The following is a 26,397-nucleotide window of genomic DNA, read 5'->3' on the forward strand; positions in this document are numbered from 1 at the left end:
TGCCTGGATTTAATAAATAAGAAGCAAATAGACTATAGCAGACTATAATCGTGACATGAAGGCGCGGGAGCGATCACTTTCATTGCACATGAACTGGAGCGCGTCTCAAATAAACCCAAACTCAGCAGCTACTTGCCTCACAGACATGTGAAATATGTGTATAGAAAGCTTGAAATGTCCACTTTTAAACGAAACAATTCGAAACGAGAAGAAATAGGCTAGTTAAAGGGGCACTTTAGCGCTGGGAAGATGAATGTGTATTTAAACTGTCATTTATGTAGTAGAAATGTGAAATTATTTTTGAATTTGGTGCCTTCTAGACTGAGAAAAGACAGAAAATGTATTTTTGTCTCATGTGGATGAAAGACAACAACTCTGAGAATGCACTTGCTTCGCTGCCCTACGAGGCCACTCCCAACACCGCCCCCAGCGTCGTTTTGATCTTCATAATAAAAATCTCAGGGGGATATGAGGGGGGAAAGTACCATAACTCAAATATACTACGGGGTTTCTACTGATACAAAGCTTAATGCTAAATCACTGAAGTTACCCTTTAAGCATGTAGATCCATCACTGCATGTGCTGTGAGTTTAACACGCATTTTTAGACTAATCCTCACTTGTGCAACATTTGTTTCTTAGTTGTAGTATTAGTTCTTACTTTGCAAAAAATGTATATATTATTTCTGATTGTGGCATAGCTTTCTGCCCACCCAATTAGGCTAATAAAGTAACGATTAAAAAAACACAAAGGCTTGATCAAGGGCCCGGCCCAAGGATAGTGCCGGGAAATCTCGGCCCGACCCGGCCCGCGGGTCAAGTTCGGACTTGGGCAGAGAATCTAAACTCTAACACTCATGAGGGTTGCGGACACGCAACAGGAACGAGCGCAATTGACAATGGAAGGTGAGAAGACTCACACACTGTAAGATGATGAGTTGATTTATTGATTTATGATGATTTGATATTGTATTTTAATATGCTCCTTTAGATGGGTGCTGAGGCTTTTTAGGTCAGGTAGAATCTGTGATCTCTGGCCCAGTTTGTTTTCCGGCTTCCATATGCTGTGCTTTCTGCCAACTGGCAAACTGTGGTGGCGAAACACTATTGGGTAAATTGGCACAGGCCAAAACAAAAACAGTTTCAAAATTTCAAAGTAGAACAACTGGCTGTAGCATTGCTTTTCAGAGAAACGAGTATGTACACTCAGCATGTTTTCTAAATATCTGCAAACATGGTATTTTTTTATTCAAAAACTTACATACAGAACCTTTAACTGAATTGAAGCTAAATTGGATGTTTGGTGAAACCGCGACCTCTGCTGGTGACCGGTTGCCATTGCAGGACAAACGCATACTGTGTTTTCGCTGAATTCACTCTCTGCAAGACCAGGGAACCAGGCCAACATTACATCAGTGTAACTGCTGAGATGTCTCCGTTAATGCGATTTAACACAAGAATGTGTCAACAGGACGCACTCGCGTAAAACTCGTCAAGTGTTTTGCTTTCCCCCCCCTTACTGCAGGGATGGTGGTGCATGAGGGAAACTGCACATTGATGCGCTTCATGCAAAGAGTTAATAAACACACGGAGGACAGCGATTTTTTATTTAACGTCATACAGAAGGGCGTGATAAAACCTGTGTCCAAGATATAAAAAAATATATATATCACGTTGCTGGGTAACGCTGGAAATAAATAAGCACCAAATAATGAACACGCAGCCAGCATCACAAACAAAATATTGTTAAGCAGATTAGCCCTACTTATCCCGCGGCGTTTATTCGCTTTCCAGAGGCACTGTAGTACCCAAAGTTGCCTCCTCCGTCCTCGTCTTGGTTTCTGTTCGCAGCGAGTCTCCCCAGAACCCCTGGAAGGAAACACGGGTGCGCAACAGCAGAGACTGCGCGGTTTGATGCTCTCAACGGAGAGAAACCAGCAGCGCGAGGAAGAGTAATGATGGAAATGGGATTGTCTCTGCGCCCAGAGGAGAAAACCGCAGGAATGAATACATAAAAAAAACAGGGCGGTTGTAAAACTCCCGGCCAGTCGTGACCACGAGAGACTACTACGCATGTAAGATCGTGTTCATGTCAATTCAATTCGGCGCGTGAGGAGACGACCAGCCGCGTAATCGCGTTCAGAATGCGCGCGTGAGAAACACACTACGGCGGCGGGGGAATTAAAGTGCAACGGTGGGCGAGTGACAACCATCTTGAGGGCCAGGGGGTGTGTGCGACTACAGGGCACCAGCATGTCGAACCGAAAGCACCGGGACAACCAGGAGATATGCGCCCGCAAGGTCCGCGAGCTCGCGCAGACGGGAGTGAACAAGCACTGCTTCGAGTGCAACCAACCCGGGGTGACTTACATCGATATCACCGTGGGCTGCTTCGTATGCACGTCATGCTCTGGAATGCTGTGAGTAATAACACCCAAATGCATATGTCAAGAATTGCATTAGTATCCTTAACCAAACTCTGGAAGATGTGTAGCCACGGACGCAGCGCGAGTCCGGTTGTGTTTACATGCCAGATATTCGGTAATTACTACTACTTTGTCGTTTTCAGGCGTGCCCCAGCCTCGCGTGTGATTTCAGGTTTGGCATCAATAATACAAGCGTGTTTTCTGCATGTCAGCAAGGGAATGGTTAAATGTGCACACGATTTCAATCTGCAACTTCACTTGCGAAAACAAACATTCACCAGCACTGGAGAAAAACACACAGCCCTCTTCCTTCACCGTGTTGTTGTTGTTTATTGCTGCAAGAGGTTTTTGCAGCTTACTATCATTTCCACAGCCCTGACTCGTTTTACCTCACACGTTTCTCCTCTTTATATTCAAAGACAAATGCGAATTGCACTCCCGTTTCGTGTGTAACCACACAGTTTGCGGTTTTGTTTCTGTTTCAGGAGAGGGCTCAACCCACCCCATAGAGTTAAGTCTATTTCCATGACAACCTTCTCCCAACAGGAAGTGGAGTTTTTGCAAAACCACGGCAACGAGGTGAGTGGCAGGTCGACTACTAGTGCATTAGCGATGCTGTGTGAGATTTATGGACGGGAGACAGCTGGAAACCACATGCTTTTAAAGGGATAGTTCACCCCAAAAATAAAAAATTGCCTATGATTTACTCACCCTCTAGCCATCTTAGGTGTATATGACATTCTCCTTTCAGACGAATACAAAAATGTCCTGGCTAATCCAAGGCCAAAAAAGTGTATCAATGCATCATATAACTGCTCCACACAGCTCCAGGGGGTTAATAAAGGCCTTCTGAAGTGAATCGATGGGTTTTTGTGTAAGAAAAATATCATGTTATAAAGTAAAATATCTAGCTTCCGCCAGACCTTCTGTATTCAACTTACGGAAAAAGTGTAACGCCTCTCGCAGTTCAAAACGCTTACACTACGTCTGACGTCATTGTCGCGCCAGTTACGCTTTTTCCGTAAGTTGAATACGGAAGGCGCCGGCGGTCTGGTGGAAGCTATATATTTTACTTTATAACATGTTAAATATGGATATTTTTCTTACACAAACCCATTGATTCACTTCAGAAGGCCTTTATTAACCCCCTGAAGCTGTGTGGAGCAGTTTTATGATGGATAGATGCACTTTTATGATGGATAGATGCACTTTTATGATGGATAGATGTACTTTTATGATGGATATATTCACTTTTATGATGGATATATGCACTTTAATGATGGATAGATGTTCTTTTATGATGATAGATGCACTTTTATGATGGATGGATGCACTTTTATGATGGATAGATGCACTTTTATGATGGATACATTCACTTTTATGATGGATAGATGCACTTTTATGATGGATATATTCTTTTTTATGATGGATAGATGCACTTTAATGATGGATAGATGCACTTTTATGATGGATAGATTTACTTTTATGATGGATAGATGCACTTTTATGATGGATAGATGTATTTTTATGATGGATGGATGGATGGATGGATGCACTTTTATGATGGATAGATGCACTTTTATGATGGATACATTCACTTTTATGATGGATAGATGCACTTTTTATGATGGATAGATGCACTTTTATGATGATATATTCACTTTAATGATGGATAGATGCACTTTTATGATGGATAGATGCACTTTTATGATGGATACATTCACTTTTATGATGGATAGATGCACTTTTATGATGTATAGATGTACTTTTATGATGGATAGATGCACTTTAATGATGGAAAGATGCACTTTTATGATGGATAGATGTCCTTTTATGATGGATAGATGTACTTTTATGATGATAGATGTACTTTTATGATGGATAGATGCACTTTTATGATGGATAGATGCACTTTTATGATGGATAGATGCACTTTTATGATGGATAGATGTACTTTTATGATGATAGATGTACTTTTATGATGGATAGATGCACTTTTATGATGGATAGATGCACTTTTATGATGGATAGATGTACTTTTATGATGGAAAGATGTACTTTTATGATGATAGATGTACTTTTATGATGGATAGATGCACTTTTATGATGGATAGATGTACTTTTATGATGGATAGATGTACTTTTATAATGGATAGATGCACTTTTATGATGGATAGATGCACTTTTATGATGGATAGATGTACTTTTATGATGGATAGATGTACTTTTATGATGGATAGATGTACTTTTATGATGGATAGATGTTCTTTTATGATGGATAGATGTACTTTTATGATGGATAGATTCACTTTTTTGGGCTGCCATTCACTGTCATTATAAAGCTTGGATTAGCCTGGACATTTTTATTTGTCTGAAAGAAGAAAGATATATACACCTAGGATGCCTTGAGGGTGAGGAAATCATGGGGTAATTTTCATTTGTGGGTGAACTATCGCTTTTTTTTAGGTCCATACAAGTCAAATTTTCTTCTTGTGCAAAATGCAAATGACAGACTTGGAAAAAATGTACTTAATCAGAATAAAGGGTCACTTTTGAATGTAGATCAATGGGGAAAGATGTTTTTGCCATCATAATGGTAAAAATTCCTGACCCCTGAAATAAACTGTAGCCCAAAGCTCAGAGTAAATGTTACACTGTCCTGCTATCCATTCAAAGAGGTCGTACATAAGAGTCTTAAAGGGAAAAAAAGGTCAGAAAGAGCATGAACCGTTTTGGTTCAAAATTGAAGAAGGAAAAAAATGAATGATTTAATGAGGATATAGGCCTATACACTCACCGGCCACTTTATTAGGTACACTTAGCTAGTAGCAGGTTAGATGGACTTCTGCCTTCAGAACTGCCTTAATTGTTCGTGGCATAGATTCAACAAGGTACTGGAAACATTCCTCCGAGATTTTGATCATATTGACATGATCGCATCACGCAGTTGCTGCAGAGTTGACGGATGCACATCCATGACGCGAATCTCCCGTTCCACCACATCCCAAAGCTGCTCTACTGGATTGAGATCTGGAGGCCATTTGAGTTCAGTGAACTCATTGTCATGCTCAAGAAAACAGTGTAAGATGATTTGAGCTTTGTGACGGTGTTATCAGCTGGAAGTAGCCATCAGAAGATGGAAACACTGTGGTCATAATGGGATGGACATGGTCAGCAACAATACTCAGGCTGCGGTGTTTAATCAATGCTCAACTGGTAATAAGGGGCCCAAAGTTTGCCAAGAAAATGTTTCCCACACCATTACAAGGCTGAACCATTGATACAAGGCAGGGTGGATCCAGGATTTCATGTTATTTATGTCAAATTCTGACCCTACCATCTCAGTGTCGCAGCAGAAATCCAGACCAGATCAGACCAGGCAACATTGTTCAGTTTTGGAGAGCCAGTGTGAATTGTAGCCTCAGTTTGCGGTTCTTATGTGACTGGAGTGGCACCAGTGTTTCTGCTGCTGTAGCTCATCTGCTTCAAGGCTGGACGTGTTGTGTATGCAGAGATGCTCTTCTGCAGACCTTGTTTGTAACGAGTGCATATTTGAGCTGGAACCAGTCAATGCTGCGTTTCCCAAAAGCATCGTAAGCCTAAGTAGATCGCAGGACAATAGCCTCCTAGTCAGCCCTGGCCTTTCTCCTCTGACCTCTGGCATCAACAAGACATTTTCACCCACAGAACTGCCGCTCACTCGGCATTTTCTCTTTTTCTGACCATTCTCTGTAAACCCTAGAGATGGTTGTGTGTGAAAATCCCAGTAGATCAGCAGTTTCTGAAATACTCCGTCTGGCACCAACAGCCATGCCAAGTTCAATGTAACTTAAATCAACTTTCTTCCCCGTTCTGAAATGCTCAGTTTCAACTTCAGCAGAGCGTCTTGACTATGGCTGCGTCCGAAACCTGGAAAATGCATATTTGTATCCATCCCTGCCTTTGATATCCCACAATCCTGTGCTTTCCGTTCTGTGACAGTTGGGCTGGGAAAAAAAATGGGATCCGAAAGTTGCGTTTGCTGGTCAGTTTGTGTGTAAATGTACGTTTTTTTTACCAACATTTTCCACTTCTGATGTAATTTCTAGCGAGAAATTACTAATGTAGCAATTAAATATGTGTTTAGTTCTCACTAAAGCTCTCTGTAATGATCTACAGCCAAATAGAGAGAGCTTTGGTGAGAAAAAAATGTACATTTACACACAAACTGACCAGCAAACGCAACTTCCGGACGCCATCTTTTTATTCCAGCTCAACTGTCACAGAATGGAACGCACAGGATTGTGGAATATCAAAGGCAGCGAAGGATACAGATATGCTGCCTTCAAAAATTGATCAGATGAAGATATCTCAGGAGACAGGAAGTGAAGCTAACATTAGATTCGGATGTGCCTTGGTGCCTTCCTGCCTTGAAATGTGTCCTCCGAAGGCAGCATTTTCCAGGTTTCGGACGCAGCCTAGGTCTCCATGCCTAAATATATTGAGCTGCTGCCATGTGATTGGCTGATTAGATATTTGCGTTAATGAGCAGTTGAACAGGTGTACCAAATAAAGCAAGTGGTACTCAATGCAGAGTCAAATAACATTCAGCTCCTCCTCTTTGGAGCTCCAATGGGGAGGAGGGATAGAGTTGTGGGTAGGGTCAGGGTAGGGTTAGGGTGTGGTTGGATATTCTAGCTCCACCCATTGGGCACAAATTACATTCGCCCCTCCTCTCTGGAGTTCTAGTGGGGAGGGGCTACATATATACGCTCCACCCATTTGCTCTGCAGTGAGCAGCCTCTCCGACAAATCACACAGGAGCACCAAAATTGGACACTTTTAGGATGGATAGATGCACTTTTATGATGATAGATGCACTTTTATGATGGATAGATGTACTTTTATGATGGATAGATGCACTTTTATGATGGATGGATGCACTTTTATGATGATAGATGCACTTTTATGATGGATAGATGCACTTTTATGATGGATAGATGCACTTTTATGATGGATGGATGCACTTTTATGATGGATAGATGCACTTTTATGATGATAGATGCACTTTTATGATGGAAAGATGCACTTTTATGATGGAAAGATGTACTTTTATGATGGATAGATGCACTTTTATGATGGAAAGATGTACTTTTATAATGGATAGATGTACTTTTATGATGGATAGATGTTCTTTTATGATGATAGATGCACTTTTATGATGGATAGATGTACTTTTATGATGGATAGATGTACTTTTATGATGGATAGATGTACTTTTATGATGGATGGATGCACTTTTATGATGGATAGATGTACTTTTATGATGGATAGATGCACTTTTATGATGATAGATGCACTTTTATGATGGATGGATGCACTTTTATGATGGATAGATGCACTTTTATGATGATAGATGCACTTTTATGATGGAAAGATGCACTTTTATGATGGAAAGATGTACTTTTATGATGGATAGATGCACTTTTATGATGGAAAGATGTACTTTTATAATGGATAGATGTACTTTTATGATGGATAGATGTTCTTTTATGATGATAGATGCACTTTTATGATGGATAGATGTACTTTTATGATGGATAGATGTACTTTTATGATGGATAGATGTACTTTTATGATGGATAGATGCACTTTTATGATGGATAGATGTACTTTTATGATGGATAGATGTACTTTTATGATGGATAGATGTACTTTTATGATGGATGGATGCACTTTTATGATGGGCTCACCGAATGATGCACTTTTATGATGGGCTCAGGCTCACCAAAATTGGACAATAGAAGATTGGAATATATATTGTTAAAAATTAATAACAGTGATAGCAACAATAGGACAAAAACAGCAAATATGGAACACACATATCATAACAAACACCCATTATACCCATCAACTACAGGATGTGCAACATTACATGAATTCTATTCATAGAAAATACCACATGTGTAATGGATACACTTCCGCAGTTTATTTTTGGCTTTATTTCTTATGTTTATGTCTGTCAAAACTACAAAGTCCATCTGTGGAAATTAAAGCATTTGATGGCTTCCGTCATATAAACTACAAAAGCAGTTTGACTAAAGAGTGCATTTAGCAAATGTTAGCTCGTGTTAAGCATAATATATAGAGAGTTTTTATATACTGCGTTTTCCCATGAGTGTGTGACTGAACCTGCCTTTCTGGTAAGCAAATCTGAATGGGTTCAAGTACAGACACTGCTCTTTCACTCCCCAGCCAACACACACACACACACATTCACACCCACAATTGGCACTACAGGATTCTTGCTCACTGCAGTTGAAGCCAACTGAATGCTCTGAGGGTGGGCGCCATGCTTGTATAACACTGACAGAAATTCTTCTGACTCATTCCTCCTCTCCTCTGTCAGTGAAGTGTGTTGAGTATGAGAAGGAACAGACTGGCATAGCAGAAATCAATGCTAGTGATGACATTGAAGTGAATGAGAAATGAAAACTACACCGCTAAATAGCCACTAATCCATACACAATTCTCAATGGCCGGCTAAATTGCACCTAAGCTCATTCGATGGTAAAACGTGTCGTTTATAATGTTGTATTTTTATAATTTATGTCACTGAGCATCTGGGTCACAGTCTAATTTGTTGAAGCACCTCAGACACATCATGTAGAGCACACAGTTTCCTTGTAATGCAACAAACAGTATCTGTTGTTAATGTACACATGTTTACATTAACTATTAATGTTCAGTAATAATAAAGCTTTTAAGCTAATTGCAAACGGCTCAAAATGCTTTCCAGATAATTGTGCACTCTCAATTTTACATTATAATCCTAGAAAAAAAAGAAAAAAAAACTCCTTTGAGGAAATACTCTATGCACTATAAGGCTTAATGAGGCTTAAAAAGGTGATTAACTATGTTCTTGGTTTATGGGGTTATTAGGTTGGAAGGAGGACCTGGCTCTGCACATTTGACCCCAAAAGCGACGGCTGTTTTGATGCACGTGACACACAGAAGCTGAAAGAGTTCTTGCAGGACAAATATGAGAGGAAGAAATGGTGAGTGAGAAGAAGTGTGGTTTCAGTCTGGATCATTAAGACACAAGCACTGAACCGCTCTCCCTGGATTATCTATAGATGAAAGTCAAAGGATGCCATACTAACAAGTGTCTGGTTTCCCAGGCATTTCTCTAAAAGCAAGATTCGCAGGGATGTGGAGTCACCATGGGGCCCAGGGGTTCAGGCTGTACCAGCTCCACACGGGCCCGCTCAGAATCAGCCTCCGCCGGGGCATCCTCTGAACCCCACAGCCCGGCCCACTCGGACACTGGTGAGGAAGACAAGAGGGAGGCACAGGAATAAAAAAAAGACCAAAAAAATGAGAGGGAGAAAAGACAAAAAGTTTAATAATGTCTTTTTTTATATATTTTAGTTTAATTATTTTTATTATTCCTGCCTATGGTTTTGTTCTGCCGGTCACATAATAATAATAACAATAATAAATTATTTTTCATTTATCAGTCACATAATAATATAAATAGTAATAATAATAATAATTATTATTTGACTGATAATAGTAATAATAATAAAATGAATCCCTTGATGTAATTTATTAATAATTATTATTATTATTTGACTGATAAAATGAATACAATGAATATATAGATGTAATTTCTTAATACAAAATATTATGATTATTAATAATACCTTGATGTAAGTGTAATTTCTTAATAATGATTATTTTTTATTCCCTTGATGTAATTTCTTACTAATGATTATTATTTATTCCCTTGATGTAATTTCTTAATAATACAAATATTATTATTATTAATCCCTTGATGTCAGTTCTTAATAATAAAATGTAAAAATATTTTTAATTGTAAAAATAATTATTTGACTGATAATAGTAATAATAATAAAAGTAATCCCTTGATGTAATTTCTTAATAATAATAATTATACAAATTATTTTAAAAATTTGAATTATAAAAATTAACATTATTTGACTGATAATAGTAATAATAGTGATAATAATACAATTAATCCCTTAATTTTTAAATAATAATAATTATTGTTATTTGACTGATAATAGTAATAATAAACAAATCCCTTGATGTCATTTCTTAATAATAACAATTGTTATTATTTGACTTATAATTAGTGCTGTCAGTTAAACGCGTTATTAACGACGTTAACGCAAACCTATTTTAACGGCGTCAATTTTTTTATCGCGAGATTAACGTTCTTTTTGGTCTAACAAACTTTGTAGTTTTTTCACATGCTGTTGCAACAACTAGTAACGTTAGAAAAACTACAACACCACTCCGGATGTAGCTAGACCGGAAACAAAACATCAGGCACGCTGCGGCTGCCCGCACTTGTTTCGGCCATTAAAAGAGTAGACGTGGATGGCAAGCGTGAGACGCCGAAATGAGAAACGTATTATGCCATGGTTTAACTCAGGGGTCTTCAACTAAAAGTGCTTGTCTTGAGCGCTGCTTTCTGCTCTGATGGTGCTTTCACACCAGACGCGAATGAAGCGTTTTGCGCGAGTGATTTAAGTCAATGCAAAGACGCAAATAGACATTCTGCGGCGCGGATTAAGCGGCGTGCATGTCGCGTCATTCGCGTCCGGTGTGAACGCACCATCAGTCTCTTCTTCACTGCATGCTTGACCGCGCGTCTGGGTCTGAACGTAGTAACTGAGCATTGCAACGTTAACTGTTTCATTACGTCAAAAGGCTTCGCGGTCCGGATTCGGACCGGAGTCCACTAGTTGGCGACCCCTGGTTTAACTGCACTATAGGCGGAGTCCTAGTTTACCTTGCATGTGCACTTTGTAATTTTATTTTGTATCACCCTGTTTTGATCCCTTAGAAAGGGCTGTTGAAGGGGCTGTTTGTGCAACAAAGTATTTGTTTCACCCTTTTATTGATGGGCAGTGTTACATTGTGTGAGATTATTTGCTCCAAGTGAGAATGTTGGTGTGAAATCGAACACTAAAGTATGCCAATGTTGTTTTCAATAAAACAAACATTTGAACAAAGCAAGCCGATCCACTTTTCTATGTTGATAAGAGCATTAAAATAAGAAAAAATAATGGGACAAAAAGAAATCAAGGGACATTTAGAATAAATAAAAATGTGCGATTAATTGTGATTAATTGTGAGTTAACTATGACATTAATGCGATTAATCGCGATTAAATATTTTAATCGTTTGACAGCACTACTTATAATAGTAATAATAATAATACAATTAATGTCTTCATGCAATTTCTTTATAATAATTATGAAAATGAAAATAGAATAATAATAATAATAATTATTATTATTACAAATAAAAATGTCATCAAAGGATTTCAGGAGGAAAATGGAGTATACAAATGGGCTTAGTGTCAGTGAAGAAGTTTTAAAGCTGTAATATATCTTTAAAGAACTAAATTATTATTGTTACTATTATAATTATTATTAGTAGTATGAATGAAAGTAAAATAGAGTATATAAATAGACTTATTGAAGTTTTAAAATGATAATGTCTCTTTAATGAACTAAATTATTATTATAAATGGTAGAGAAAATACATTGAAAGATCTTAGAAGGAAAATCGAGTAGAGATATAGAGGCTTAGTATCAGTGGAGTATTAAAGCTGTAATTTCCCGTTATGAGCTCAGTTCTGACTGTTTGAAGTGAACCATACGAGTAAAAAAGGGTTTTGGTTCGAGCTTTCTAACATGCTTTCATCTCTGATCTGAAAACCACCACAAAAATGTGTCACATCGAGGGTGCTGATCTGATTTCTTTTATGTGTGTGTGTGTGTGTGTGTATATTCCCCCAGTCCCAGTCCCAGTCCCAGTTGTCAATATGGGACAGAGCTCCTGCTGTCTCTCCGGCTGATAGCCGTACTGAAGTGTTCACTGCCAGACCAACTCGCTCACAGAGCTTCAGAGATCATCCCATTAAAGGTACAGCCTTCAAACGCTCTTCTGCACTTCCCTCAATCTGTTTTCCTATCTTCTCTTCTCCTTCTTCTGTCTGGTCTCTCCTGATTAATACCACAGATGTACCGTGAGTCATCATTAGACTGGGACTCTCATTTCTGTCTCTTCCACTCTTTCTGTCTAAGACACATTGTTAAGTGGTGTGGAGAGACAGAGGCCAGGAATAATTTCTTCTGGAATGGGACCCCAGAATCATCCCTCCTCCTTTCCAGCCCTTCCACGTCCTTCAGGTACAAAGACACGCACATTCCCTCACACACACACATTGTGCCCGTCACATAAAATACATTTCTATGAAGTATAAAGTGGGGTCCAAAAGTCCACGTTGAAAATCTGGGGTTTCTTTTTATTTAAACCTGATTTTGAAACATTTAAAACAAAGAGAAGTTAGGATATACATTTAATAGTAATATATTTAAAGGTGCAAGGTGGGGGTTTTTTTGGTTAAAAATGAACAAAACTTAAACAATACATCATCAATCCTTCCTCCAAAACGTGTTTTGTCTTACCATGAATCACTAAGTGTTTATATTTTAGACCTGACGGGATGGTTTTCGCGATAAATTGCATACTTTCCATAAATAGAGAAAAGTTGCTCCGGCTACTTTGACGCGTGTCTGGCGTGGGAGTGGCAGAGGTTAGTTGTCACAATGTGTGAGAAATGTTGATATGGAGCAGCTAAATCACCCGTTTTAAACAAACGCCACACAGAGGAGAGTCTAGTGGTGAAAAGAGAACCAGACAGAGCTCGTAATAAAACAAGAATCAACTTTGGCTTGGCTTTTGGAGATAGTGAGAACTGAGGGATTTGAAATGTTGTAAAAGCGACTTGGAGATGGTGTTTTTATTACTCAACAGGTGGGTAAGGTATTATATTAAACAGGCAAATTGCCATGTAGCTCTCTAACAGAGTTCATTGTGAAGTAGGGCTGGGCGATAAAACGATAACGATATGTATCGCGATAGACACGTAATCGATATCCATAAAAAATGTGTTCGATAAAACTTTTTTTTTCTTCGTCGGAAGAAACCAGAGGCTGCGAAGCTCTGGTTGCTTGAACAAAGGCACTCACTCTCTGGTAACCAAGTAACGTAGGCAGTGACAGGCTAATAGCCAATCAGCTAACTGTATCACCTTTGGTTGCGCCATATCATCGTCTCGTGTTGGATTCATTCTTCAGTAACAGAACCAGCGTGGAGTGATAAGTGGAAAATGAGTGCCGCCGCGAGTGGATTTTATAAGTCTGACCAATGTCGTCTGCAAATTATGCAAGACCGTCGTCCCCACCAAGACTGGTAATACCACAAACATGTTTTACCACCTTAAGCCTTGTTTATACTTTCGTCTGGCTTCGCACCGCGCGCCTCGTTTGTTTGGGGAGATGTTTACTCGACACACTCGCCGTTGTGCTATTCTTGACTTTGGCTGAATCCAAAATCGCCCCCTAAACCCTCAATCACTATTCCCTACTTTAGTCCACTGATACAGTTCACTTGAAGGAGTGAATGAAAACAAGTGAGTGAATTCGGACAGGCGCTGTGTGTACATCAGCTGTACACTCGTTATTGCGGTGCAATGTGGGATAGAATGAGTGCACTCAATAACGTCCACTATGGTTTCGGACCCCACTACAAATGGCTGTCCCCTCAAAGAGCGCCCTATTAAAGGGTATAGGGGGTGATTTCGGATTCAGCCTTTGAAACTACATGGAGAGGTAATGTTACTCTGTATCAGTGCCTTATGACAAAGCATCTAAACGGTAACAGTTACAAAGAAATAACGGAGGCACTGCACCTTAATGTTAAGAGATAATTGTTAAGTGTTTATTGTGATTTTTGACTTATTTTAATTATTTTCCATGGTTGTGTTGACATTTCTGCCTTTATAACTGAGGGGATTGTAATCAGAGGAAGGTTAAGTTTTAAATAAAAATGTTTAAATGTAAAATATTTTTCTCCTGGTCCTTATTTTAAATAGGTCATAAAAAATATAAATAATTATCGATATTGACCGATATGAAACACTTATATCGTGATACAGTTTTCAGCCATATCGCCCAGCACTATTGTAAAGCATTATGTTTTGTGTAGGGTCACATTTATCCACACAGTCATGCAGAGCCGAAGTACAACCAAAACAATGTCCTTCCGCAAAATGCATGCAGTTTTGTTTTTTAACCACTAGAAGGCCAAAAGTTACATAGTGCACCTTTATTATAATTAGGCTATTAAAGGTAGGCTAGGCAATGTTTTTCATAAACACTTTTTGTTATACTGGTTGAAACTCTCTTCCCATTGTGATAGTAATCAATAATAGAAAAGGTCTAAATACAAAAAAAATTGTATAACAAAAATTGTTCGTCCAATCATTGCCTTTGGTCCGAATGCAATGATTTGATGTCCTACCTGCCTGTCAACATATGTATTTCCATACCTCCGCGCACCTGCTCGCACAGAAATTCCTCTCAGGAATTGCCTAGCCTACCTTTAAGCAAAAGGAGAAACAAAGTCATGTGAGACTATAAAATTCCTGTACATTTTACAATACAGTTTTTTACTTAAAATTGATAATAAAATTTGCATTACATTTTTTTAAATTGAAAACGAGCATTGAGTGGATTCACTCAAATGTTGGATCCCACTGTCTTTGTTCACTATTAAGCCATAACAGTTTTGTTTTATCCCATCTTCCCTTCTTTGTCCTTTATTTCACAGCAAGTAGCACTTTCAAGAACAGCTTTACTTTAGGTAAGTTGCATAAACGATATATATACATATGAGATTCTGAGCGACTGTGCACTGCAGACCCTCCAGCTATACCTCAGACCATCTGGCTTCATTGCTGAGTGAGCCAGCCATGACAGGCAAAAAAGCCAAATAAGAAAATGCATTCATTAGTGCGCAGACATTATGTTTGTGTATGTGTGAGGGCTGTGAGTGTGTCAGAGAGAAAGAAGCAGAGGAAAAGCTTGACAGTGTGCAGACCTGAACCCCCATGGAATAATGCTGTTAACAATAAACCACTGGTTTAGATCAAGATCAAATGACCAAGCTAGACTTAATGCAAGATAAGCACTTTTCTGTGTGTTTATGGCCCCGGTATTATAGTAGCCAGTGCATCTACAGTGAAACAAGCTACAAAAGCTAAAAAGCACCAGCTCATCACCTAGATTAGCCCACCTTTGCAGATGTTTCTCACAGCACTGGCCTCAGACAGAGCCTCTAAATACCAGCAGTGCCATGCTAAAGTCACAGAACGATACTGAATGTGTCCTGCACATGCTCCAGCCAGATACTTCAAAGCCCTACATCACAGATCTGCCAGGTCAAGGAGAGACAATCTGCTCTTTGATAATGAAAAAGCCACAGGCTTTAAAGTTAAGGTATATTTAGAAAATCACCCAGAGCGCGTCTGTGTTCACACGTAACCTGTTGATGTGATAGAATGTGTTGAATTATTTGTAGAATACCAGATAGAGGATGTTCCACTACAGGAGCATGGAAAAGTATGGAATTTGATTTGTAGTCATTTCCAGGTCTGGATATGAATGGAAGAATATTTGTGTTTCCATATTACTGCTTCTATTCTGTTTTCTAAAGTATAAATATATTTATCAATAATGTATCATAGAAGCAGAATGTTTTTCATGGTGTTTGGAGCAGACGGGCAGTGCAGCCAAAAGTTTAGTAATCATTTAACACAAACACAGAAGAAGATATTTTGAAGAATGTGGGTATCCAAACAGTTGAAAGTAGCCATTAACTTCCATAGTATGGGAAAAAATATATATAGTAATATGTAAGTCAATGACTACCATCAACCGTGAAACACTTTCTTCAAAACATATTTTTCTGTGAATTTTTTTTTTTGAGGGGGGATTGAACTATCCCTTTAAAGGCATGTTAATATGTTCTTTGCACACAAAAAAAACAAATATATATGTGGAAAGCTATTATTTTTCAACCCTCATTCTGAGCTGCTGTCTGAAATTATCCGTTTTTAACCCATTAACTGTCATCCCCCATTTTGAGAATAGTCATGAAAATGCCCTATCCAAATTTAAAAGAATGCTTTGCAATATAAATATATAAGTTTGGTCTTGTTTTAAAGAAGACACTCAGCAGATTATTGCATTATAGCATTTCAAAATATGAAAGTATGAAAATGTTATGGAAGTTTAAATTTACTGTAAATGAAAAATACTGTAAGAAATATTTTTGTTTTATATAAAATATATATTTTACAAAAAAATATTTTACTCTAAAATTACTATAAAAGCAAAGCCATGTGTCTAACTAAGTTGTGTTCCAAATTTGAAGTTGATATCACAAAAATTGAAGTCCACATGAGATTTTGTTTAGGCGCCACCGGGTGTCTTCCACATTTCATTGATTGTTTTTTTTTTATGTAGTTTCCTGGACATTTCTGTCCAAATATCACTTCCATCACAAAACACCAAATATGAAACCTTGAGACTCAGACCTTTCCGACGATATGGGTTTTGTCAAGATTAGAAAAGATGTTGATAATAAAGTAGATAATAAAATACACTTTGTAATACGAAACATGACGCCTCCCACTAGGGGAGGAGCCCGCTAGAAGAATTTAGAGTGCCGTTTCCATGGTAACGCAACGTCTGATTTCAATACAGTTTTCACTGGATGAATTTTGAGTTCGTAAGCTTTCAAATGATACCTAATTTATGATAATTACTAAAATATATGATACCAAAAAAAGAGCGCCAGGCGTCCTGCCAGCGGGACGGTGACAGTTAAGGGATAGCTCATCAAAAATAAAATTCTGTCATTTACTCAAGTTGTTCCAGGCTTGTATGAATTTCTTTCTTCTGCTGAACACAAATAAATATATATTTGAAAGAATATGGGGAACCAAACAGTTGATGGACCCCATTGACTTCCATATAGGGTCCATCAACTGTTTGGTTACCGACATTCTTCAAAAGAAAAGAAAATCTATGCTAATATAGTTTTATGCTAATATAATACAATGGCCAATATAATATAATATAATGCTAATATAATACAATGGCCCTCCCTGGCCAAAAGTCATTTATTAAAGACAAATAATGTTTGGATTTAAATAAGCATACCAAAAATTGATGCACCTCTTGATGGAAATAAATGCTATGATGTTATTTCCATCAAGAGGTGCATCAATGTTTGGTCAAGAAGATCTTGTATTGACAATGCAAGAGTCCAGCACTCTGTAAAGTCTCCTCCAGCACATCCCATAGACTCTCAGTGAATTTAAGCTCTGGGCTCAGAGGTGCCAAATCAAGAATGAAACTAATTTTTTTTGACACTGACTTTTATTTTGGCCGGGTAGTGTATTTTATAATATTTTGAATTAGCTTTTATTTTTATATTTTCAGTTTACATTTTAGTCACATGCTAATATTTATATTTAGCATTAATTTATTATTGCTTCAGCTTTATTTCAATTAATTAAGATGGTTTTAGGTAACAATAACAGATTTGAGCATAATCACTAATAGCCTCTCTGATTGGTTTAGGTCGCACTCTGTCAACTGGAGGCGGAGCTGCATTTAGAGCCTTCCCTAAATCTATGAGTTTGGATTTTGGGGGTTTGAGCCACGCCCACAACACGCTAAGTTCTGCTGCTCCGCCCCCTGTCACTCAGGATAAGTATGCAGTCTTATCACAGCTTGATAAAGTGTTCTCAGACAACACACCTGTCACAGGTAAGACTATATCTATGCCCTTTTCTTTAAAGAATTATTAAGCTAGTCCATAAAGATCTCAAAATAATATAAAGCTTTGTTGCATGGTGTAAATCTACATATGGTACATAGCCCTGACCAGCCCTTTTACACTTTTGTAGCCATTACAACAGCTCCCTCTGATGGACCCCCTCAGTATAGCACCCTCTTTGGTAACCGGCTGTCCTCAAGTTCCACTCCTGCGAGGTAAAACAGAATTAGTTACCACACATCAGTCTAAACTAAATAGAAAGATTTTCCAGCCCTCATTACTGTTTACATGTTTGCTAATGACCTTTTGTGTTGAACTAGTGTATTGTCTTTTTCTCTGTTTCCCTCAATCAATCTCCTGCACTCGTGTTCAGCTCCCCAGGTGTTCCAGAGACCACATCTGGATCTCAAACGTTTGCAAGTGAGCAACTCACAGCAGTGTTTTGTAGTTTATTTAGTTAAACCATCCAGAACTGATTCTGAACTACAACAGGCATGGCCTTTTGGCTTTGACTTGGTTTTAAAGCAGATATTTGTGAGAAGCAGTAATAATAGAATCAATAATAGTAATAAACAGTAATAATATTGTAGTTAGTAATGTAATCCATTACATGACACACGGGGCTGGGTAGTAACTGATTACGTGAAATCTGGATTATGATTCCAAAAATTAAGTGCTTTTAATTAGATTATATTACGTTTTAAAATACTCACATTCAGACTACAGTTACTCTTTTATTGATTACACGATTACATGTTATTCTAACAATGGCAGTCAAATATACACTCACCAAAAGGATTATTAGGAACACATACTAATACTGTGTTTGACCCCCTTTCGCCTTCAGAATTGCCTTAATTCTACGTGGCATTGATTCAACAAGGTGCTGAAAGCATTCTTTAGAAATGTTGGCCCATATTGATAGGATAGCATCTTGCAGTTGATGGAGATTTGTGGGATGCACATCCAGGGCACGAAGTTCCCGTTACACCACATCCCAAAGATGCTCTATTGGGTTGAGATCTGGTGACTGTGGGGGCCATTTTAGTACAGTGAACTCATTGTCATGTTCAAGAAACCAATTTGAAATGATTCAAGCTTTGTGACATGGTGCATTGTCCTGCTGGAAGTAGCCATCAGAGGATGGGTACATGGTGGTCATAAAGGGATGGACATGGTCAGAAACAATGCTCAGGTAGGCCGTGGCATTTAAACGATGCCCAATTGGCACTAAGGGGCCTAAAGTGTGCCAAGAAAACATCCCCCACACCATTACACCACCACTACCAGCCTGCACAGTGGTAACAAGGCATGATGGATCCATGTTCTCATTCTGTTTACGCCAAATTCTGACTCTACCATCTGAATGTCTCAACAGAAATCCAGACTCATCAGACCAGGCAACATTTTTCCAGTCTTCAACTGTCCACTTTTGGTGAGCTTGTGCAAATTGTAGCCTCTTTTTCCTATTTGGCGTGGAGATGAGTGGTACCCGGTGGGGTCTTCTGCTGTTGTAGCCCATCCGCCTCAAGGTTGTGTGTGTTGTGGCTTCACAAATGCTTTGCTGCATACCTCGGTTGTAACGAGTGGTTATTTCAGTCAAAGTTGCTCTTCTATCAGCTTGAATCAGTCGGCCCATTCTCCTCTGACCTCTAGCATCAACAAGGCATTTTCGCCCACAGGACTGCCGCATACTGGATGTTTTTCCCTTTTCACGCCATTCTTTGTAAACCCTAGAAATGGTTGTGAGTGAAAATCCCAGTAACTGAGCAGATTGTGAAATACTCAGACCGGCCCGTCTGGCACCAACAACCACGGCACGCTCAAAATAGCTTAAATCACCTTTCTTTCCCATTCTGACATTCAGTTTGGAGTTCAGGAGATTGTCTTGACCAGGACGTAAATATATTACGTCAAAGAGGTTCAGCTAGCAAAAAAGTTGGGAAATCCCTGCAATGCATGTAAATATGATGTGAATTTGTATGTTTTTTTTATGTCTTTGAAAGACAAAAGCCTTCCAAAGACAGTTATACATGGTTAAAGGTGCAGTGTGTAATATTTATGAGGATCTATTTACAGAAATGCAATATAATATACATAACTATGTTTTCAGTGGTGTATAAAGACCTTACATAATGAACCGTTATGTTTTTATTACCTTAGAATGAGCCATTTCTATCTCCATACACCGCGGGTCCTTACAGTGAAGTCGCCATTTTGCGACGCCATGTTTCTACAGTAGCCCTAAACGGACAAACTTCTCTACAGAGCGCTAGTCACTCTCTGCTCTCTCCGACGTCAACATATTTGTCCTGTGTCAGCCACCGTAGCTTCTCTATGTTTTTCGAAAGGGAGGGGCGAGCGGTGGACGGTTGCAATGCGCAACCTCACCACTAAATACCGCTAAAATTTACTCACATTAACACTTATAATGTGTTAATCAGGAGCTGATTAGATATGCAAAATTCACATAAAAAAAGTGAACGATTTCTGTAAATCCAGTGATCAAATGCTTTGTTTTGCACAGTTTTCAGTGATAGTCACATGCAATTTCAACGTATATAAGCAGTAGGATTTTTAGAAAGGAAAATGTAAAATATAACAAAGAAGTAGAATCAGTGAATTATGAATAATTTAATGTCATTGTGAGAATAACTTGTAATAATGTAATCAATAAAAAGTAACTGTAGTCTGATTATGAGTATTTTAAAACGTAGCACAAGTACTTATTTTATGGAATTTCATTACGTAATCCAGATTACATGTATTCAGTCATGTGCAATATGTGGCCGATCTTACAGCATGACCTCAGAAAGTCTCTGAGATGGAAACATCTGTAAATTCACAATAATTAAGTCAAAACAGGGATTTGATCCAAAGTACAGTTGATGCTAATGAGAGACCTTCTGCAGTGTGTGACTCAAAGCCACTTTTTCTCTCTCTGATTCAGATTTCCCAAACCCCTTCAACTCTACAGCCAGTTGCACCCAGCCTGCTCTTTCTCCCAGTAACCCTTTCAAAAGCACAGCCTCAGGTAAGAGATGTGTGCCCATGTGGGCTTTTGGAAAACAGGAAGACTGCAAGCTAGGATTAGCTTCTACCTTGCCTTTATGGACTGTGCTTATCATAAATCAGAAACTGTCTGTAAAGAACTGCATTCAACACCTACAGTTTCTCGACCTAAGACTAACCCAGCCTTCTATTTACCTGTGACATGTATGGACATTTCCCAAGTGTCAGCATTAATCTGACTGTGGGACACAAGCCCATAGTGAAGGATACATTCTTACAATGCTATAAATCTGACAGAGTGTACTTGGCTTAAAAGGAACTTAATCCATAAAGCAATGAATCTGATAATTGGATATTGCTGGTGTTCCCGTGCAGAACTATTACCTTGAATAAATCAAGACAAACGCACAAATGCTGTCAATCTAGTGGCAGATCTCAGAGCCAAAACAAACAGTGGTGTCACCTGGGAAAATTTCAATGCAAAGAGAGTGGTTTGTTGGATTAATTGTTGGCTGAAGTCCAAGTGTCAGAGGAAATAACACACTTTAGCAGTCAGCACATTTATTGTTTTAACATGATGTCCTGAACATTGTGTTCAACACTCGTTTCAAACATGAAAATTATCTTTTATGTTCAAAGAAAACACAAAACTCCATCTGTCTGTCTACCTGTCTGTCTGTCTATCTATCTATCTATTTGTCTGTCTGTCTGTCTGTCTATCTATCTATGTATCTGTCTGTAAATCTGTCTCTGTATATCTATCTGTCCGTCCGTCCGTCCCTGTCTGTCTGTCTATCAGTATATCTATCAATCTATCTATGTATCTGTCTGTAAATCTGTCTATGTATCTGTCTGTAAATCTGTCTATGTATCTGTCTGTAAATCTGTCTATGTATCTGTCTGTAAATCTGTCTATCTGTATATCTATCTGTCTCTGTATATCAATATATCTGTCTGCTGTCTGTCTATCTATCTGTCTGCTGTCTGTCTGTCTATCGGTATATCTATTTATCAATGTATCTGTCTGTATATCTGTCTGTCTGTCCATCTGTCTGTCTGTATATCTATCTATCTATCTATCTATCTATCTATCTATCTATCTATCTATCTATCTATCTATCTATCTATCTATCTATCTATCTATCTATCTATCTATCTATCTATCTATCTATCTATCTATCTATCTATCTATCTATCTATCTATCTATCTATCTATCTATCTATCTATCTATCTATCTATCTATCTATCTGTCTGTCTGTATATCAATCTGTTCTGTCTGTATATCTATCTGTCTGTCTATCGGTATATCTATCTATCTGTCTGTCTATCGGTATATCTATCTATCTGTCTGTCTATTGGTATATCTATCTATCTGTCTGTCTATCGGTATATCTATCTATCTGTCTGTCTATTGGTATATCTATCTATCTGTCTGTCTATCGGTATATCTATCATCTATCTATCTATCTATCTATCTATCTATCTATCTATCTATCTATCTATCTATCTATCTATCTATCTATCTATCTATCTATCTATCTATCTATCTATCTATCTATCTATCTATCTATCTATCTATCTATCTATCTGTCTGTCTATCGGTATATCTATCTATCTATCTATCTATCTATCTATCTATCTATCTATCTATCTATCTATCTATCTATCTATCTATCTATCTATCTATCTATCTATCTATCTATCTATCTATCTATCTATCTATCTATCTATCTATCTATCTATCGGTATATCTATCGGTATATCTATCTATCTATCGGTATATCTATCGGTATATCTATCTATCTATCTATCTATCTATCTATCTATCTATCTATCTATCTATCTATCTATCTATCTATCTATCTATCTATCTATCTATCTATCTATCTATCTATCTATCTATCTATCTATCTATCTATCTATCGGTATATCTATCTATCTATCGGTATATCTATCGGTATATCTATCTATCTATCTATCTATCTATCTATCTATCTATCTATCTATCTATCTATCTATCTATCTATCTATCTATCTATCTATCTATCTATCTATCTATCTATCTATCTATCTATCTATCTATCTATCTATCTATCTGTCTGTCTGTCTGTCTGTCTGTCTGTCTGTCTGTCTGTCTGTCTGTCTGTCTGTCTGTCTGTCATTCTATCCATCCATCATATGATATGACTGCATATTTATCGATCTGCACATACATATAGACAGATAGACAGATAGATAGATAGATAGATAGATAGATAGATAGATAGACAGACAGACAGACAGACAGACAGACAGACAGATAGATAGATAGATAGATAGATAGATAGATAGATAGATAGATAGATAGATAGATAGATAGATAGATAGATAGATAGATAGATAGATAGATAGATAGATAGATAGATAGATAGATAGATAGATCTGTATTTTATTTTGGACATAAAAGACTGTTTGCTTGTTTGAAATGTGCTGAACTCAGTATTCAGGACATCATGTCTTTCTGATTGACAGATGATGCCTCCTCTTCCTCCTCAGCTGTCTTTCCTCAGTCTCTCTCTTTTCCTGCACCCGCCACCCAAAGTGCTTTTTCACACCAACAGTCTAGTAACCAGGAAGCAAACGGTGAGTATAGCAAGCTTACGTCTTTAAATCTGCTTAAAGGCAGCGAAACCCGTTCTTAAAATAGTCCACTAATCAATTAAAAGAATCAGTGAGGAATTAGCACTTAAGACGAGACACCGCGGAGCGAAAACGCAAGACGACCCGAGCGAGACCGTTGTGTTGATCTGAACTGAAATGTGTGTGCTATTTTTATCCTGTTGGCTTTGTTTGTTTGTAGGTTTCAACTCATTTCCTGCTCCCGAGTCCGTCCCCAAAGTCCCACGACCAATGTCTGTCAACCCTTTTACTGTAAGCATGATCCTCTTTCTATACTAAATAAGCTTTTTCCTATACATCATAAATCACCAGCAGACTGAATGTCTTATATTTCTAGAAGCACACAAGCATGTGTGTGTGTGTGTGTGAAGGGGTTACGAGTGTTTTCCATGGCTTTTCTTAGGGGAATGTTTACCCGAGCAGAGGAGCATCACTGAACCCCTTCATCTGATCCCGAACCGGCCATGGAGAAAGAAGAGCGCGAGTGGAGCTTGTTTACTTCGCCATACCTACAGAAAACATACAACACTTTTTGCGGGTGTACGTGTCTTTATGTATGTTGAAAGGTGTGGGTGTTTGTTAGCAGATATATTACATTTAACTGTTTGTACATGCTTTGTGTGTGTGTGTGTGTGTGTGTGTGTGTGTGTGTGTGTGTGTGTGTGTGTGTGTGTGTGTGTGTGTGTGTGTGTGTGTGTGTGTGTGTGTGTGTGTGTGTGTGTGTGTGTGTGTGTGTGTGTGTGTGTGTGTGTGTGAGTGAGTGGGTGTGTTTGTACGTATGTGCCCTTTTGTACCCAGTGCTCTACACAGTAAATCAAGCTGTGTGTGTTTGTGTGTACATGTTTGTGGGCTTTGCCTAATATCAGTGGTATTTTTTGCTGATAATAGGAGAACTTCAGATGAAAGGTGCTTATGAGAGCCATTAACACACACACACACACACACACACAAAGCAGAACTTCCCGTGCCAATATTGCCCTAACCTGAGTGCCCACTTACTTCACTCATACACTGAGGTCAACACATTACATTAATACAGTAGCAATTCAAGCTTCAGATCTCAGTAATACACGTTTCCCTCAGTGCCGATTTGGTTTATTTGATTCAGATGCATGTTAATAAGACGGCATAAACGAAACAGGCATTTCTGCCACTTTTCTGTCTGTGTATGTATGCCGGTTTTGCTTGTTTTTCTATTTATTTTGACGTTGGCGCTCATTTTGAGCGTTAATAAGTATTCGTGTGTGCATTGTCGGACTGCATGCGCTTCTCAAGCTGAGCCGGAAGCTGCTGAATGTACCGCTGTTTCAGTGATTATGAGGGGAAAAAAAAATTTCTTGTATGGACCAAAAATTGTCTAATATCGTCAAGTTTCCTGTATAACGTAGAGATGGTTTCTTTTGCAAAAGGATTCATATAGAATGTCTTTGTATCGAGATGTATGCATCTGCATAAAGCTATCCATAATTGTTGTGTCTTTGTGTATCTGATTGTCCATGTGATGCAAATCGAATCAAATTTGCTGCTTTTGAGATTTCATGCAATATCTTTTTACGACAGCTTCATTTATATTTTTCTGTGAAGATCATTATCGCATTATGAATGTATTTGCACTCTATGAACATTAGGGCTTTCAACTGAAAATTAAAATGAAAAGTATAAATTTCACCTCTCACCTGACCTAGTCTCATTTCTATGAGCGGGTGATTGCGGTCAACATGCTAGACTTCATCTAAAATAATTAAGTAAACAACTTTATTTTAAGGTGACGTAATTACACGTTACTGCATTACTACAGCAATAACAGTAAATTATGCATAATTACAAGTAACTAACCCGAATCTCTATAGTAAGTTCATGTAGTTAATTGATATTACTCAGTACAATGCTACTACGTCATCTTAAAATAAAGTAACTGAAAATGTAGAGAGAGAAGCATTAGTGTACTTTTAAATATTGATTTGGTGAACCATTGCAGCTTTTTACAATATATGCATCGCCTTATTCATTGATTCAGGTAAATTTCAACCTAAAATCCTATAATTTTTGTCAAATACTGCAATGGGCCAGCTCGTCCACTAGATGTCACAGGTGATTAATTTTAATATTATTAAATGATGATACAGTATTCAATAAAGAATTTTAAGATTCTGTTTAATTTTTTAGAGTTAAAATTATGATGTTCACCTGCGTTATTGACTTATTTAAAATGTATAGATAAACACTTTTTTTTTCTCCTGGTGGAAAGTAAAACCAAAAATGTTTGGCATCTTCTGAATGTATTAAAGGATGATACAACAGTGCAAGGTCTGCCTGCTTTTGGACTCAGCAATTGCTCTATTGTCACTCCTATCTGCCATAAAATATTAATTATTATATTTCTGCCACAAGATATTTATACGACAATTGTAACAATCAACATTTATTCCTTTCAGCTACTTAAAAAATACTAGTAAATCCAACAATTATTGGTATCTTTTTTCAATTGCACTACTATATTCATTGGAAATTAGTACTTATTTGTTGGGTTGTAGTACATATTATTTTTCTTTTCAATTTTTAAACTACATCTGAATCCTTATTGAATTCA

The 26,397-nt window shown here is 38.0% G+C and overlaps 1 protein-coding gene across 9 annotated transcripts; it reads left to right on the plus strand.

Moving 5' to 3' along the window:
• Window positions 1–1,640: 1,640 nt before the first annotated feature.
• agfg2 (ArfGAP with FG repeats 2) lies at window positions 1,641–25,480 on the plus strand. Of its 9 annotated transcripts, XR_013816084.1 has the most exons (17): window positions 2,278–2,419; window positions 2,569–2,597; window positions 2,911–3,004; window positions 9,347–9,462; window positions 9,586–9,733; window positions 12,241–12,367; window positions 12,529–12,633; window positions 15,119–15,151; window positions 17,938–18,126; window positions 18,267–18,351; window positions 18,510–18,556; window positions 19,515–19,571; window positions 21,087–21,170; window positions 23,661–23,771; window positions 23,989–24,059; window positions 24,211–24,451; window positions 24,565–25,480. XR_013816084.1 is itself a non-coding variant. In XM_079810876.1 (16 exons), exons 1-16 carry the CDS (start codon window positions 2,288–2,290, stop codon window positions 24,256–24,258), a joined length of 1,476 nt encoding a protein of 491 aa, XP_079667002.1. In that variant the 5' UTR covers window positions 2,285–2,287; the 3' UTR covers window positions 24,259–25,276. The 9 variants fall into 9 exon arrangements, 4 of the variants coding, with proteins under 4 accessions (XP_079667001.1, XP_079667003.1, XP_079667004.1 ...); XR_013816081.1 differs by lacking the exon at window positions 2,569–2,597 and having other exon boundaries at window positions 1,641–2,419; XR_013816085.1 differs by lacking the exon at window positions 19,515–19,571 and having other exon boundaries at window positions 2,285–2,419; window positions 23,685–23,771.
• Window positions 25,481–26,397: the final 917 nt, after the last annotated feature.

This window comes from Gobio gobio (genome assembly GCF_949357685.1).
Source record: "Gobio gobio genome assembly, chromosome: 2".
Classification (NCBI taxonomy): Eukaryota; Metazoa; Chordata; class Actinopteri; order Cypriniformes; family Gobionidae; genus Gobio; species Gobio gobio.